This window comes from Zea mays, chromosome 8 (genome assembly GCF_902167145.1).
Source record: "Zea mays cultivar B73 chromosome 8, Zm-B73-REFERENCE-NAM-5.0, whole genome shotgun sequence".
In the NCBI taxonomy this organism is placed as follows: Eukaryota; Viridiplantae; Streptophyta; class Magnoliopsida; order Poales; family Poaceae; genus Zea; species Zea mays.
The window spans coordinates 23590545-23607513 of NC_050103.1; the positions used below are offsets into that span (position 1 = coordinate 23590545).

The window sequence follows — 16969 nt, forward strand, 5'->3', positions numbered from 1 at the left end:
TGAGAGCACCTAGAGGGGGGGGTGAATAGGTGATCCTGTAAAAACTTGAAACTTAATCCACAATACTTGATTAGGAGTTAGCACAATTAAGCCAAGTGACTAGAGAAGAGTCTTTGCAAGACACGATAACCACAAGAAGATCAATCACAGATAGACACAGTGGTTTATCTCGTGGTTCGGCCAAGTTCAACACTTGCCTACTCCACGTTGTGGCGTCCCAACGGACGAGGGTTGCAATCAACCCCTCTCAAGCGGTCCAAAGACCCACTTGAATACCATGGTGTTTTGCTTTGCTTTACTATATCCCGTTTGCGAGGAATCTCCACAACTTGGAGCCTCTCGCCCTTACACTTTGATGTTCACAAAGAAGCACGGAGTAAGGGAGGGATGAGTAACACACACAAGACACGAAATCAAAGTGTCAACACACACACAAGTCGCAACAAGAGCTCACAACACAACCCGGCGAGTTCACAACTCAAATGAAGCTCTAGTTGCTATCACAAAGAATCAAATGCGCGGAATCGAAGTCTTGGTGCTTAGGAATGCTTAGAGAATGCTTGGTCTGCTCCTCCATGCGCCTAGGGATCCCTTTTATAGCCCCAAGGCAGCTAGGAGCCGTTGAGTGCATTCCAGGAAGGCAATTCTTGCCTTCTGTCGCCTGGCGCACCGGACAGTCCGGTGCACCACCGGACACTGTCCGGTGCGGATTTCTTTCCTTCTTTGGCGAAGCCAACCGTTGGCGCTTTGGAGCCGTTGGCGCACCGGACACTATCCGATGCACACCGGACAGTCCGGTGCCCCCTTCCGACCGTTGGCTCGGCCACGAGTCTCGCGCGGATCGCGCGGCCGACCGTTGGCCCGGCCGACCGTTGGCTCACCGGATAGTCCGGTGCACACCGGAAAGTTCGGTGAATTTTAGTCGTACGCCGTTAATCACTTCCCGAGAGCAGCAAGTTCGCCTGAGCCAGCCTGGCGCACCGGACACTGTCCGGTGCACCACCGGACAGTCCGGTGCACCCAGACAGAGCTGACTTTGGCTGAACAAAGCCATCTTTAATTCCAACTTGATTTTTCCTGTTTCCAGCACTTAGACACAATACATTAGTCTCTAAAACAATGTACTAAGTCTGAGAAACATACCTTTATACTTGGTTTGTACTTTGTCCACCATTTATCACTTAGGCACTTGTGTTGGACACTAAATCACCAAAATACTTAGAAATGGCCCAAGGGTACATTTCCCTTTCACGGCGGCGGGCGGTCTGCTTCACGCGGGCCAGATCTCCGACGAGCAGGAGCAAGGAGGGTAGGCGTGCGATCAAACGGTTTCAAAAGGAGGCTAGGGTTTTGCGGCACGCAGAAAGAGTACCTAACCCGCGCCGCCCCGCCCCCTTTTATACACAGGACGCGACGCTTCGGGAAACCTGCAGTCCAACAGTGCCGCGTCCGTCAACTGTCACATCAAAAACCCCCGCGGAACCACTTCGAGCGAGGGCAGCGTCTCCACCATCTAGCGACGTCTTCGGCACCAGATGACTTAGTCGAACTGGTCCCTCGGAGGGCAAATGTTGGGGCGAAGGCGAAGACGCTACCCTTCGCTCGATGCTTTCGCCGATCTCACCGAACCAGCGGAGGCAAAGCGACCGGCAGTTTCCATTCTTTGTCCAACACGCTGCAAGACGAAGGCCTACGACGAGGTTGCTCCGTCTCGCGTCCTCGTCCAACTCGAAGGCCCACGTAGTATTCGGCCCATTGTAATAGGCCCCGCGCGGCTGAGCGCATTACGGGCCTGATTTGTAAAGGCTTTTCTGTAATGACAGTCTGTAACCCTGCTTTATGGGAATATTCCGGGGATGACCTAGGCGCCTGAGGGCACATGTGTCCTTAATCCATGACGCTGGGTACTCAGGCACCTATAAATACCCCCGCACAGTGCCCTTGAGAGGCTAGGTTAACAGAGCAATTGCCTTCTTGAGCTAAAACCTTGTTTGCATTACTTTCACTCCCCCGTTGGATCATCTTGCTCGGGAGAGCAAGTTCCAACACCGGGCAAAAGTACATTTATGTCTTTGATACTCACTTATGATCGTAATATAAGTCATCAAAGACTAAGTAGCCTTTTTCCCCTTCGATCAGCATCATCATCATACTTCATCACCATTACAAGCCGAAACTATCACTCTGGCAATAGCTTTGGCGTTTATTCTTATTATCCTTAGATCATATTTTCATCTTGTATGCCTTCATCATGGGGAAAAGACTTCCATCCTGAAGACGGATCTCCCTGTAATAGCTTATGCTAAAAACAAATGGTTAATTATGTTTTTGAGGATCTTCGGAAGAAGAAGGCCCCCTAACAATTTACATTCAATACTACAGCAGTAGCATGTCCATACAAATGTTTTGCCACGGTGGCAACCACTGCCACCACCACCGATGTTGTCGTAGTTATATTCTCCAAGACCTCGTAGAGCCGAGGTTTGATATATTTGCTCAAATTTTAAGCAATGCAGTTCAGCTTATTAGATCCCTGACACATTTAGTCAGTTTAGGTGAACTTAGAAAATTATTGCTTTGTTCATACAAATTGAACTGTACTTGTTCTATTCTAGTTGAACATACTCAATCCTAACTATTTAATCTATTTGAAGTTGTATATTCTAGGGATTAGGAGTAAATATGGAAAACATAGAATAAACCTCTCGAGCAGTGGTAGCAGTAGACAAGATTACTTTGTTAGATCTCAATAAATATATTTATTTCATTACTTATAATGTTATAACTTATAATTTATGCTATAATGGTTAACTTTGGTCTTTATTACAGGATGATCGAGCTACTAATTTTATCAATAAATATAATTGCTTCTAGCGATAACGAATACAACTCAAATAAACCTTCAGCTTCCGTAAGATTTGCTTTTGCCGGATTTTCTTTGTCATGGTCTTTATAAATGAGACCTATTTATGGTGGTTGTATGCTGTTGAATGTGTTATTATTTGTAGACTTGGTTATTTGAATGTGATAGACAAATAATATTTGATGAATATTGAATGCTATAAATATGTGTGTGTGATGAATATTGAATGCTATAAATATGTGTGCGATGCTGAATTGATGATATATGATTTGTATATGGAATTGCAATTGATATATGTGATTCATATATAGATACGGAGAGGAATTCTAGATCCTGGGAATGTCCTATATATTTTCGACGGCTTGGTCCGGACCGTAAAAAATAAACCCAAATTATTTTTGATAGCCCAAACAAGCCGTCTAAAATAAGTTACCTTATTTTTGGAGGCTTTGACCAGCTACTGAAACTTGGCATATCACTATATCAGAATTATTTTCGTTGTTTGAACTATTGCCACCAAAATAACTTACTTTTGGTGTTCTCCACCAAAAATAGAGCTATATTTTTGGTGTCGAACTTGTGATGGAAGCGTGCCGCCAAAAATAAACATATAGACATTGAAAATAAGATATCTTCGTTGGAATACTCTTTTTTTTGAACAAAGTGGCAGGAGCTCTGCCTTTCAATTAAGAGAGAGAGGAAAAAAGTTAGAGTACATAGGGGCGGCAACCCTCAGGCCATAGGATTGGGCACCTAAGAAGGAACACGACAGACAACCCTAGTACAAGCCAAGGCGGTTGGACGCCCTTTTATAGAGCAAGACACACTCTCTTACTCTCTCTGCGATCTGGAGCGGTGGCAGCGAGCAATGCTCAAAGATTCTTCGGTTGCGCTCCTTCCAAAGGTTCCACATAGTGTAGATGACGAGGCCATTGAACTCTCTTTTGCGATCCTGCGGAAAGAGAGTCTCCGTCTTCTCCCACCACTCGCTAATGCTGGAGATGTTGCTCCAAACCACATGTTGCGGCAGGGAAAAGCTTTCCCAAGCAAGAACTGTGTTCCAGACCTCATGAGCGAAGGGGCAGGTTAGGCATAGATGGAGTCCTGATTCTATAGGTCCATTGCATAGGGCGCAAGATGGGTGGTGTGGCCATCCACGACGTACTAGGTTGTCTGCAGTGAGGAGTTTATTTTGGATGAGCACCCAAGCGAAGAATTTACATTTGTTCTCTGTTCTAGCCCGCCAAATGAGGCTGATCTTGTGGTTGATATAGGATCCCAAGAATTGGGCTCTGTAGGCTGAGTTGGAGGAGTAGAGACCGTGCTGTGTCCATTTCCAGACTAAAGTGTCCTCTACATCCGGCTGCAAGCTCACCTGACGGATCCTAGTCCAGAGGTAGACAAATTCCTCAAGTTGCGTGGTGGTTGTGATTTTCCTTCTCAGAGACTGAATCCAAGCACTGTTAGTCAGTTCTTGGGCCACAGTTTTATTCTTCCTTCTGATCAACTTGTAGAGGTGAGGTGCCAGGTTGCGTGGAGCCTCCCCATCCAGCCAGCCATGGTGCCAGAACTTCGCTTTGATGCCATTCCCAATCACCACCGTGGTGGATGCCTGAAACAGCAGGCGATCAAGCTTGTTGCAAGGGACCTGGAGCCCCTCCCAAGGTTTTGAGCTGTCTGTCCATTCTTGCCAAAGCCAACGTAGCCGGAGGGCACGACTGAATTTCTCAAGATCTAGCACCCCTAGACCTCCTAGGTCCTTTGGTCTAGCCACCGTTTTCCAATTAACAAGGCAATGCCCCCCGTGCGCGTTATCCTCGCCTTTCCATAGGAAAGAGCGTCGAATCTTATCAATTTGCTTTGTGGCCCATTTCGCAAGGGGGAATATGGTTAGGTGGTAGATCGGCATGGAGGAGAGCACTGAAGATACAAGGGTGAGGCGTCCTGCGCGGTTAAGCAGTGGACCTTTCCATCCGGCAAGACGCTGTCCGATCTTCTCCACTAGTGGTTGGACATGAATTTTTTGTAGTGGGCGGGTGTGGAGTTGAAGGCCGAGGTATTGGCAAGGGAAGGTTTTGCAGCATCCCGGGAACGGCTGGAGGGTGTTGGACAAATCTACATTTTCACAACGGATGGGGTGGATGGAGCTTTTCTCAAAATTTGTTGTTAGACCCGTTGCAGCTCCGAACGCATTGAGGATCTGTCTGACCGCTTGCAGGTCATTACGGGTTGGATTGATGAAGATAGCCGCGTCATCAGCATAGAGGGAGGTTCTGAGCTTAGCTGCAGCAAGAGGGAGAGGTGTGAGGACACCATGCTCTGAAGCAAGGTCTAAAATCCTTTGCAGTGGGTCAAAGGCAAGGATGAACAGCATGGGAGAGAGAGGGTCCCCTTGTCTCACCCCACGCCTGTGGTCGAAGCTTTCTCCTTGAACACCATTTATCAGGGCTCTGGAACTCGCCGTGCTAAAAAGGATGGTAATCCATTCGCGCCAACGGTGACCAAATCCGCGAGCCTGTTGGAATACTCTTATTTTCGGTGGCTCTTTTGATGCTGGAACCTTACCAATTTCCTATAGTGTGTATTATGCTTCTAGAGATATATAGTGTGTGTGTATATATATAACTATATACATAAGGATACAAAATATCTCACAATTTAATTTGAATGATGTAGCTGATAGAATATAACACACGCACATATGTCGCCTCTGTCTCTAGCTATATTTCTGTAGTACTAGCTAGTACGAGCGAGGTTAATTAATTCCTACATCCAAACTAACGTGGCGCTCATTAAAAACTTGAAACAAAGAACACATAAAGAACTGCTGAACATTGTATGCGTGATTCAGAAGAGAGGCCAACATACTCTTTTCAATCTATATAAAGCACACAAATCATATATATATAAGTATGCGTAAATAAACCCGCGTTTCTGATGATATGGCCTGGCCGGAGGGTACAATAGTAGTAGATGCAACAGCTAAATTCACACGTACAAATGCACGCACACAGTGGTGGCACTCACAAATATATATACCCTAACAGTTGCACTAATCACAATTATTAATAATTAAGCAAACGTACGTAGAGTTACTTGAGATCTCGATTTGGCACATGATATAACTGCATGCGTGATCTATCTCGATTGGGGGCCGGGCGCCGCCAGGTATAGCGCTGATTTCATCATCTGCAGCACCACCAGTGTGTATATACAGGATTTAGATACAATAAACGGTGTACACATATACAATTAATAATGCTAATGACTTGGTATTCCCTTGCTAGCTAATAATGCAGTCCATATGTATGTGCAACTGTGGTAAGACTCCTGCACCAAATGTGGATGATTGCATGTGTGACCGTGTGTGCAGTAGTGTGGAGCTGAGACAATTGTTAACTGAAGGGCTGTTTGGGATTACCCGAGCTGGAGGGTTGTAGGTTGCAGCTGATGGGAGTAGTGCTGAGGCATGCTCACTTGCAGAAAGTTTCTCGAGTCGAAAGGGGCCATGTGGTCGTACTCGCTCGTCGGCGGCGCTCCCATCGTCATGTGCATCGCCGGCTGCCCCGTTTCATTACTCTCAGCGATCTGCAGCATCCGTGCAATGGGAAGGATTCAGTGTGTGCGTGGTTTAAGGACCAGGCAGACTGCACGCATGCTCTGAGAGACTCAGACGGTGAGATGGCTACTACTGCGTTAACATACCTTGCTCCTCAGGTACATGTTGTCAGTCTGCAGATCCATCTCCTGAAAATAAAATTCATGCCACATGTCAGTAAGAGCGAGGTTGGTTAATAAACTGTCGGGGAAACAAAAGAACTAGCGTGCAGAGGGTCGCTGAACTACACTAACCCTTTTTTGCATATAGTCAACTTCAGCGTATAGCAGCTCATTCTGCATGCAAGAAAGACCATGTTAATTGCTCATCAGCAGTTCAACACAAAGTCAAAATCAATTATGTAATTCCTCATAGATTCGATAACCTGCAGCGGCAGGCATTTCTACCATTTATTCTATAAGGCCTACTTTCAATACTGTAGGATTTTTTTTTGTTGTTGGGGGGGGGGGGGGGGGGGGGGGGGGTTGTTGGTTCAGGTTCTCTGAAATCTATGGAGCTATAGTAATATGCATTTAAACTGGCTGGTAAAAGAAGGTTGCACATGCATGTACTCTGCCTATAAAATGTTTTATATATCTGTACCACAGTTAATGCTGCATACCTTTCTAGCTCTAATCTTGATTATGGCTTTCTCCAGCTTGCCCTCCATTTGTTTAAGATCCCTGAGGCCCATGGTGTGGATGGAATCTCCCACTATGTTCCTACTAGACCATCTAAACAAGTTAGGCTGCATATACCACACGCTTTTTACTGTTAATGAAGTCAAAACAAAACATATACATCCATATTGAATTTGTAGAATTTACGTGTTTGCGTTTTGCAAGCTGTGGATCATCTGTCGCAGCTTGGAGGACTCCTGCTGGTAGTACTGCAAGTTTACAGGTATGGATGTAACCAGTCAGCAAATAGAGCTTCTGCTTATTGGGATGAGTAACTGTTCTTGCAAGAAAGTAGTATAGAAAATAAAAAGAAACATGCCAGAGAATGTTTAGACTTGTTTGAACTGGGAGGAGTTATTCATGATATACTATCTCACAACATGCATGTGAAATCACTAGTTTGGTAGCACAGTGAAGTTCCTAATCATTTCTAAATTTAATTTGTGGTATAAATAATTATATATGTATACTAAATACCTTTGTACATGATCGGTATGCATGCATTTCTTAGGATTTGCCCATATGAATACTAACATGATTTTTAAACCGACTACATAGTAATGCCCATAAAAAACCAAGTATATATAGAGAGGGAGAGATGCAGTTTGCAGTCTGAGCGAGGCTCTGATATGAACTTCATACATAAAATAGAAAACATTCAGGTAAGCCATACGATTGCACACCATATATGCTTCACTATATCTTTATGTGTGAGTGTGACTGTCCAAACATCCATAAGTTCAGGTAATTTTGTCATCAGATAACCATGCATGTTTATTCAATAAATACACATCAATACTTAATCCATAAAATCAAGAGACCTTTATTATCATCAGATCACCATGCAAGAGTTCTCAGTTTTCTTTTATTTCATGTGGAGACAAGGAAACTGACTTCCAAAGTCTGCTAAAGCGCTAGAGTTGGAAGATATACTAAATTGATGTTGGTACTGTATCTAATACTGCCGGGTCAGACTCAATGAGTTGACCTTGCATAATAATACGGAGTATAATCCATCGGTGGTTCAGCTCAGTGTATGCTGAATCTGGGTGCTTTTGAATCTAATTCTGGCGGACAGTGCATTTATCAGTACCGCAAGAGGGGATATATAGAGAACTTGATTGTGACACAGATTTAATTTGTCGGAGCTTCTTGTTTGCGAGCTATTGCGTACTACATGTTTTGTTTGGTTTGGCTAAAAGATTTCACAGTCCCCAACTGACATAAAGCTGTGAGGCATCGGTCCAAAAGACAATCCTAGTATGACACGCAGGACTCAACAGAGTATCCATTGTGCAAATGCCCGTACTTTCTGCTCTGAATTTCTTGTCTCTGGAGATCTTGCTCAGAGTCAGAGGCACGGCGTAGTAACAGTAAAGAGAGAATGTTGACCAAGCTTGCGTTAAGGATTTCTCATAGACTGACTAGCTAGCTAGATTTATGAATTGACTACTCCAGTCACATCCAGGATTCAGCTCAGGAAATTGATTGACCGAAAGGATTGGCGTGATTTTTACCTGGGCATTGACTTCTGCAACTGTGCCAGAGTTGGAGGAGTCACTGTTGGCCTTCTTGTACCTCTCAATGGTGGACTTCACACTGCAATATAATGATGATATGCCCACTGTCGGAGTTAGCACGCACGCTTGCTTAATTAAGAACATTAGGTATTACCACATGTACGTAACTGTGTGTACACAAAACTGGAAACTGTTTCAGAACAGTTTAATTAAGCTAGCATAAGATGATTCAAAATCCCGTTCCATTGCTAGCTATCGATGGGCGGGATGATATGTTATGTAAAAATGATGTTCAACATTTTCACACTGAGATTAAGGGTCTGCAACAGTAGCTAGGCCGAATAATGCATGCAGTCTGCAGGTTCTGTATGACCTGAACAGTACAGTAAAAGGCAAAGAAATTCAAGAGACACAGGCGAACAGTAGAATACATTGGTCCGAAGCCTGTGCTAGCACCGTGCCACCGTCAGCTACAGTGGTTTCTTCTTTACCGAGAATCTTGTGCACTGTCGTTGTATATATGATATATATATGATGTCTAGACATATATATATATGTATTGACATCTTCAGTCAGTCAATATAATGCGTAGAAATAGCTGCAGTTAATGTTCTTGTTCATGCGTATTGACAGCACCAATTAACTAAGGGGCTTATACTTCCTTTCATCGTTAGGGAAAAAGCACACAGGAATATATGGCACATCGATTCAGCTACACGGCCAATATTATCTATGTGAACATTTTCCCACACACTCCCACGTGGGCTAGTTTGACAACTTCATTTCTTCAAGAGATTCTTATTATTCTAAGAAAAATTAAAATGAGGTTGTCAAACTAGTCCTAAAGGGTAAAAAATGACGGCAAAAATCCATATACAAGCAGAGAAAACTAGACGCATGCTAATAAAATGCTTGTGTTGTTAAAAAAACATAAGAAATGAAGAACTAGATTAAGACCGTTACTTCCACATGTTTGTTTATTTGCTGCTTTGCATTCAGATCTTTGGCCTCTGCATCACAATTATTTACATCCTTTCCCCCCGGATTGGAGCATCCATAGGTGCCTTTTTTTTTTTTGGTAAAAGAAAGTAACAGGGTGGATAGGTTCAACTAGTTCGAATTTACATAGATCTTCTTCTCTAGAGATCGAAAAAATATTCAGAAAAAGAAAAAAAGAATGGCATGCATGCTTTACATGTATGAATACTTATATCACTCTCTGTTACTACACTTCAGATACATTAATTTTGTATTGTTTATTACTACTTTTTTTTAGAGTTCAGTAGTATACCAACGATGTGAGGGGGGAACTATGTTCTAGCTAGTTTGCGTTATTCATCACATATTAGTTATATATATATAAACAGAAGTAGTTTGTTATAATTTTGACCTTATTGTTGATAACTCGAAACTAAATGGTGTGCGTAAAATACCCGATAAATAAACAATCGGCAGTAATGTATTAAGCAGCAAGCCAAAAAAAAAAGCTCCAACATCAAATTAAGCACGATATGATGTCACATCAGTGCGTCACAAGGTGGCGCTGCGTGTTCCAAGAACTCAATTAAGGACCGAGAATCCAAGAGAGCTCCTTGCAGTGCAGCAAGCAAGCTACCTCTCGATCGGACTCATCACCAAAGAGATGAAGCCTTACTAGCATCCTCGAGTAGTGCGGTGTTGGGTGGCCAGTGCGTTGTTCACGCAGCTGGTCACAGGAATTCACATGATTGGGTGGGAACAGTACAGTGGGCATGCATGTTTTATCCAACAGGCAAACGAGTGGACGCAGCAAAGGCAGGATGGAGAGCACGCACTGCACAGTGCACACAGGACACAGCACAAACACACCAGAGAGCACTCCATGCCTCTAGCTTGGCTTTTACCCAGGCCTTAACCACTCTGACCGAAACCACGCCAGCGTTCTTTACTCCTCGTGTAGACTCCCAAGAACTGCGCCAATGCAGGTGCAGGACAGGTCCGCTGCTGCTGCCCATGCGGCCGTGCCATTGGGCATTTAGCAGTCTGTCCGCAGTCCGCACAGGCCGCCACAAAGGCACCAGTCACGCGCACACACACACACACAGGCACAGAGCTATGAGCGAACGGAGAAGGGTTTCCATCAGGTTTTGCTTGCATGCTCCTGCACGCTTCACGTACCCTATAGCCAGGGATGAGATGACACAGACACAGTATATGCATGCATGGCCACGTGTTCTTCACTCCCAAACATACGATCATAGTCATGAGAAGCTCAGCTCTGCGTGTAGACGGTCAGCTATAGCTGGCTCTTATTTGCATTACTACCTTACTATTAATTGTGTGTTTTGATTTTTTTTTCTCTCTCTCTATCAAACAATGACAGCTCATTGTCAGTAATCGAAAATATTCGGAGATGGCAAATATTCGGAGATGACTATGAAAACACCTCTCCGGATCCTCGAATTGAAAGAGAGACTGAGAGGGATCAAGAATCCTAATTCTCGCTATTTGGAATGGATCCAATTCTATTGAGTCTGACCCATAGTGATCATTTCTCTTTAGCAAAGAATGACCTTGGTTATCAAAGGATTGAACAACCGAGATCCATTTACTTATGATACCTAGTTGACATTGCTAACAAGGATCTAATGAATTATGAGTTTAATAGATTCTCTTTAGCAGAAAGACGTATATTCCTTGCTCATTATCAGACAATCACTTATTCCCAAACCTCGTGTGGGGCTAATCGTTTTCATTTACCATCTCATGGAAAACCCTTTTCGTTCCGCTTAGCCCTATCGGGTATTTTAGTGATAGGTTCTATAGGAACTGGACAATCCTATTTGGTCAAATACCTAACGAAAAATTCCTATTTTCCTTTCATTAAGGTACGAGGGCTTCTTATTCCACAAGAACGAAAGCACCTTTTCATTCTTTCATATACTAGGGGTTTTTACTTGGAAAAGACAATGTTCCATACTAAAGGATTCGGGTCCATAACCACGAGTTCTAGTGCACTAGATCTTGTAGCACTTAGCAACTAGGCCCTATCCATTAGTATTCCACGTAAGAAATCCATTATAGAAACTAATACAATTAGATTAACTCTTCATAGACAAACTTGGGGTTTGCGAGCCAAGATAAGACCGGCTCGGGATCATGGGACCCTTTTCTATCAGATAGGAGGGGATCTTGTACAAAATAGACTTCTAAGTAATAACCCCATAGATCCTATATCTATCTATATAAAGAGGCAATCGTGTCAGGAAGCGGCTTTTTCTTTGGTCAAACGGTACTTCGAACTTGGAACGAGCATGAAGAGATTAACGAGACTTCTTTCTCTTTTGAGTTTTTCTGGCGGACCGGTCGCGCAAGATCTTTGGTCTTCCCCCGGAACCGATGAAAAAGTGGGTCGCTTCTTATGGACTCGCTCAGAATGATTCTTCTCTATCTATAGTTCATGGCCTATTAGAAGTAGAAGGTGCTCCGACAGAAAAAGATTGCAGTGTGTAGCGAACTTAGATGCTGTTTGGTTCAAAAAATGTAACGCAAATGGCAATGGTAACGGTTTACGATAGATTACTAGTGGTAACAAATTTGAATAGGTTGGTATCAATTTTTAGTGTGGTATCTGATTACGGTTGGACTAAAACAAACATGATTTAACGTTATTAATTACCCATTACGTTACAAATATGTGAACCAAACGGCACCTTAGTTCTTCTTATTATTATTAGTTTGGCAAAGCAAATTCTGTTCTGGGACTTCACTGAAAAATGTTTCTGTTTGGTTTCCCTCTTGAAATAGTCTCTTGGTGTGCCACTCAGGTGATGAAATCAGCAAGTACTCCCGTGGACACACACACACATGGTGAATTGGTGATGTGATGCGATGAGAGAGAGAGAGAGAGAGAGAGTACTATGAGTATGAGAGAGAGGTAGCACATGGGATGAAGCCCTTGGCTAGGAACAGAAGGAGACGATGATGCAAGAGAGAAACTGAAGAGTTGGCATGGCAGTTCCTTTTTATATCTCTCTCTCTCTCTCTCTCTTCCTTGTTACCTCACACACTCATACACGCTTTCATGGACGCATGCTCTTGTACCAGACCAACCGGTACAACAATAACAAGAAGGAGCTGGCTAGATCTGCTTCTACACAAGCAAAAAAAAAAAAACAAATTGATAGGAGTATTTCATTATCTATCACCGGGTGTGTGAGATCTACAGCCTGCATATATATACATGCATCAGCTCCCTTGTCTCCACACCTGTGTCACACCCGTGAGGAGCTACTAGCACAGCACGGCCGGTGAGAAAGGAAAGGGCATAAATACAGCAAGAATAGGGAGGCAGGACCACCATGGCCAAAGAAGCTCGATCAGCTCTCTCCTTTGCTTGCGCTCTCCCAGAGTCACAGCTCGCAACAAGATCGAAGGAAAGGCCGGCTGAGGATGCACTACACTACACATGCATACAGCAAGCTCTGTACTAGATCTATGCAAACATCTAGCCTCACCTCACCTTGCTTGCCTCACAGGCAGGCAGGAGCTAGAGCAAAGGGGAATGGAAATCCGCATCGCAGAAAGGAGGTGTTCGTGGCAATTTTTCTTTCCCCCTTTGTTGCATGCTCTTCTCAAGAACGAGACACAGCAGCATGCGGTTGATATAACAGAGAATGAAGTCAGCCACAAGAAAGATGGCGGCTCCCCATCCCTCGTCCTCGCTAGCTAGTTCTTGCTTCTTCTGCCTCGAGAAATTAAGATGGGAGCGACGAGCTGGCTCTGGCTCCAATTGGGACCAATCGGACGGTGCAAACAGCTGACCCGCCCGCCCGCGCGGTGTGTAGTGTACGACTAGGATCTAATCTAACTAAGATACGCGTACAGATATATGCATCATCACCTGTTGTTGGCGTACTCGTAGAGGCGGCCGCGGCTGGAGAAGACGACGAGCGCGACCTCGGCGTCGCAGAGCACCGAGAGCTCGTACGCCTTCTTGAGCAGGCCGTTGCGGCGCTTGCAGAAGGTCACCTGCCGGTTCGTCGTGTTCTCGATGCGCTTGATCTCGATCTTGCCTCTCCCCTGCCCCTGCCTGTCGCCGGAGCCCGTCGGCGCCGCCGCCACCTGCTCCTTGACCTTGGACGACGGCCCGCAGCTCAGATCAGTCTGGAGAAGAAGGAAATATAATTAACTAACAAAGCGCAAGAAATTCCAATTTCCAGTAAAGGAGGAAGGAAGGAAGGTGATGGAGTATAGCGGCGCGAGCTGTGCTGGCCTGTGGTCGATCTTCTTGGCTTTCTATAGGGACCTTTCTATATAGTAGAAATTCCTCCTAGGCATCTGGGCGCATCAAAATTAATTTCCATGCCTCTTCTCTCTTGTGGCGTGTCTTTTTTTTCCCCCGCACCACCCCCACGCACCCAAAAAAAATCAGAGACCAGACACCAGAGAGCCATGTGTGTATGTATGTTCTAGTTGCCTCTCTAGCTAGATCCTTGCAGCATAGCAACCAAGATCCTACTACTCCTACACTGCTACGCAGATGGTGCAAAAGACATAGATAGAGAGAGAGAGAGAGAGGGGAAAAAGGAAGCTAGCTAGCTGATCCGTTATGTTAGTTTCCAGGGAGGAGCTAGCAGCAAAGCAAGATAAGGCAGCAGGAGGCAAATATTTACCATCATGTTGAGCATGGTGTGGTGGTGGTGGTGGTGGTGTTGGCAGTGCCTCTCGATCTGCAGGGAAGAGATCCGGCCAGCCCAGAGAAGGGAGGAGAGGAGGGTGAGGTATTAAAGGGAGCTGAGGAAGGGAGAGGGGAAAGTATGTGAGGTGATGCAGTTAGCAGCAGCAGCTGCTGCTGCTGCTGCAGTGGTGGCCTGACCTGATGATTCCTGCGGCCTGGCTGGCCCTTGCTGCTGCATTGGTTTGGTCCTGAATTCTCTGATGGGCTAGCTTGCACTTTTGATTTACCACTCCTTTGATTGATTGACCCCTCTTGTACGTGCTTGCAGCTTGCCTGGTGTCTGATCTCCGTCATATCTACCTCTCCAGCCAGCATGCACATGTGCTTTGTTTGTACATACCAACATACTCTCTCTGTCTGTCCCAAGTTAAAATCCATTTTAGATTATTATTGGATTCATACAATACTTGACATATATATTTTATATATGTTCATTTAAATATAGACATAAAAATTGAGAGCTCAAACAAATGATATTACGGGGGTGTTTGGTTTATAGGAACTAATGTTTAGTCCCTAGTCCCTTCATTTTGTTCCATTTTAGTATATAAATTGACAAATATATTTAATAATTTTGTAACTAAAGTGGAATAAAATGTAAGGACTAAAAATTAGTACCTAGAAATCAAACACCCCTACACTGTGGAACGGAGGGAGTATATTAATCATCATGACGTGACAAAGTCTGCAGTTTCCTTCCAAAGGATTAACCAAAATTCGAACTTCTTCTAATCCAGCTTATACATATAAAAAAACGTTTTTTTTTGTCTTTCGTTTTCGATTCTCTCTCAGAACGGAGGAAGGGATTGAGTTTCAGGCCATTTCGTGCTGGACCTTAATTAAAGACCGGGCTTGTTTGAAAAATGGAGTATTTTCTTTGTTTTTAGATAATATTGTAGTATTTTAGATATTGTGATATCTTTTCTAATATAGTGTTTGGTAGACTCTTCAAAAACTATGTTTTCAATACTGCAGTTTTAACTATATTGTATTACTTTCACATGTTTGAAAACTTAGCTCTCTAGTTTTGAATAATATGGTAAAAAATATGGATATGCACTACCGGAATCGCGTTCTTTGTCGAGTGTCTAAGACACTTGGCAAAGGCTATTTTACAATCGGCAAAGTCTTTGCCGAGTGTAACACTCGGCAAAGAACACTCGGTAAATATTTTATCGGTAAAGGTTTCTTTGCCGAGTACTTTTTTTCGGACACTCGGTAAAGACTTTGCCGAGTGTCAAGAAGCACTCGGCAAAGAAAAACACTCGACAAATTAAGAATCGAAAAAAATAAAAAAAACAGCAAAACATTTTTTAAAATTATAGGAACAAACTCTCCATAACCTTACCTACCTATTACCTTTCCCATTGCCTTATTATTTTTCACTATTATTTTGAATCAAATTTATATGTTTTGTGAATGGTTATTTTTCACTATTATTTTGAATCAAATTTATATGTTTTGTGAATGGTGAGATTCGAACTCGTAACCTCTTTCTCACGCATACCCTCCTATACCACTACACTAATACACCAATTATGTCTATATTACGTTTTCATTCCCCATGTACTATAACAAACCGAGAGTAATATGATTATTTAAGGCACTAAATGGATTTATTTGAAAATGTGACTAACTATAAAGTTGCATAACTTTTTGAGATCTACAAGTTTTATTTTAATAGTTTCTACATCCGAGACTGTTTACAAAATTTGGATTTTAAATTTGAAAAATTCATACGAATTTTTCAATGATAAGATGATTTCAAATCAAAAAGTTGTCAATTACAAAGTTTCATTACATTTCAAGACCTACAACTTTTATTTTGGTGGTTTTTCCATCCGAGATAGTTTGAAAAATTCAAATTTTAAACATAGTTTTACATAACAAGATGATTTCAAACCAAAACATTGTCAACTACAAAGTTTCATAACTCTTCAATACCTACAACTTTCATGTTGGTGGTTTTTTCTTTCGAGGTCGTTTTCAAAATTCAAATTTTAAATTTTTAAAATTCAGACGTAGTTTTCGTTGACAATATGACTTCAAATGAATAAGTTGTCAACTACAAACTTCTATAACTTCTCAATTTCTACAAAGTTTATTTTTATTGTTTGGTCATTTGTTCATCTCACATGATGGTTCTAACAATATGCACAAATTCTATATATCTCTCTCATAGTTTCATAAACTATGAGAGGGATATAGGTTTTATGAACAAGTTTATTTTTATTTTGTCATATGAAGAAATGTTCAATATATAAATTGTACATCATGATGAGTTATACAAATTTGTAGTTGAATTTTTTTCCATTTAAATTAATTTACTGCTTTAAAATATGATTTTTAAATTGTCCTTGCCTAGTGTTGGAAAAAAACACTAGACAAAGAGCTCTTTGCCGAATGTCAAAAAAAAACTTGGCAAAGAAACTCTTTACCGAGTGTCAAAAATAAAACACTCGGTAAAGAGCTTCTTCGCCGAGTGTTTTATTTTACCGAGGGTTTTTTGTGTGGCACTCGTCAAAGAGCTCTTTGCCAAGTGCCCGAAAGAAACACTCGGTAAAGAGCCAAATTCCGGTAGTGATGTCT

The 16969-nt window shown here is 42.9% G+C and overlaps 1 protein-coding gene across 2 annotated transcripts; it reads right to left on the reverse strand.

The window, feature by feature from the left end:
* Positions 1 to 5709: 5709 nt before the first annotated feature.
* LOC100037764 (AGAMOUS-like protein) lies at positions 5710 to 14532 on the reverse strand. Of its 2 annotated transcripts, none has more exons than XM_008655983.4 (9): positions 14316 to 14532; positions 13544 to 13806; positions 8659 to 8740; positions 7289 to 7350; positions 7084 to 7183; positions 6716 to 6757; positions 6569 to 6610; positions 6285 to 6451; positions 5710 to 6052 (listed from the first exon to the last, which is right to left on the reverse strand). In XM_008655983.4, the coding sequence occupies exons 1-9, from the start codon at positions 14328 to 14330 to the stop codon at positions 6049 to 6051; spliced, it is 777 nt and encodes a 258-aa protein (XP_008654205.1). In that variant the 5' UTR covers positions 14331 to 14532; the 3' UTR covers positions 5710 to 6048. The 2 variants fall into 2 exon arrangements, with proteins under 2 accessions (XP_008654205.1, NP_001358647.1); NM_001371718.1 differs by having other exon boundaries at positions 5729 to 6052; positions 7084 to 7186; positions 14316 to 14438.
* Positions 14533 to 16969: the final 2437 nt, after the last annotated feature.

What these genes read in the sequence shown, in the direction of transcription:
- LOC100037764 (NM_001371718.1), bottom strand. An exon ending in TCAAGATTAGAGCTAGAAAG is followed by an intron (nt 6,758 to 7,083) that starts GTATGCAGCATT and finishes TCTTGCATGCAG; the next exon opens with AATGAGCTGCTATACGCTGA. An exon ending in TTGACTATATGCAAAAAAGG is followed by an intron (nt 6,611 to 6,715) that starts GTTAGTGTAGTT and finishes TTTTATTTTCAG; the next exon opens with GAGATGGATCTGCAGACTGA.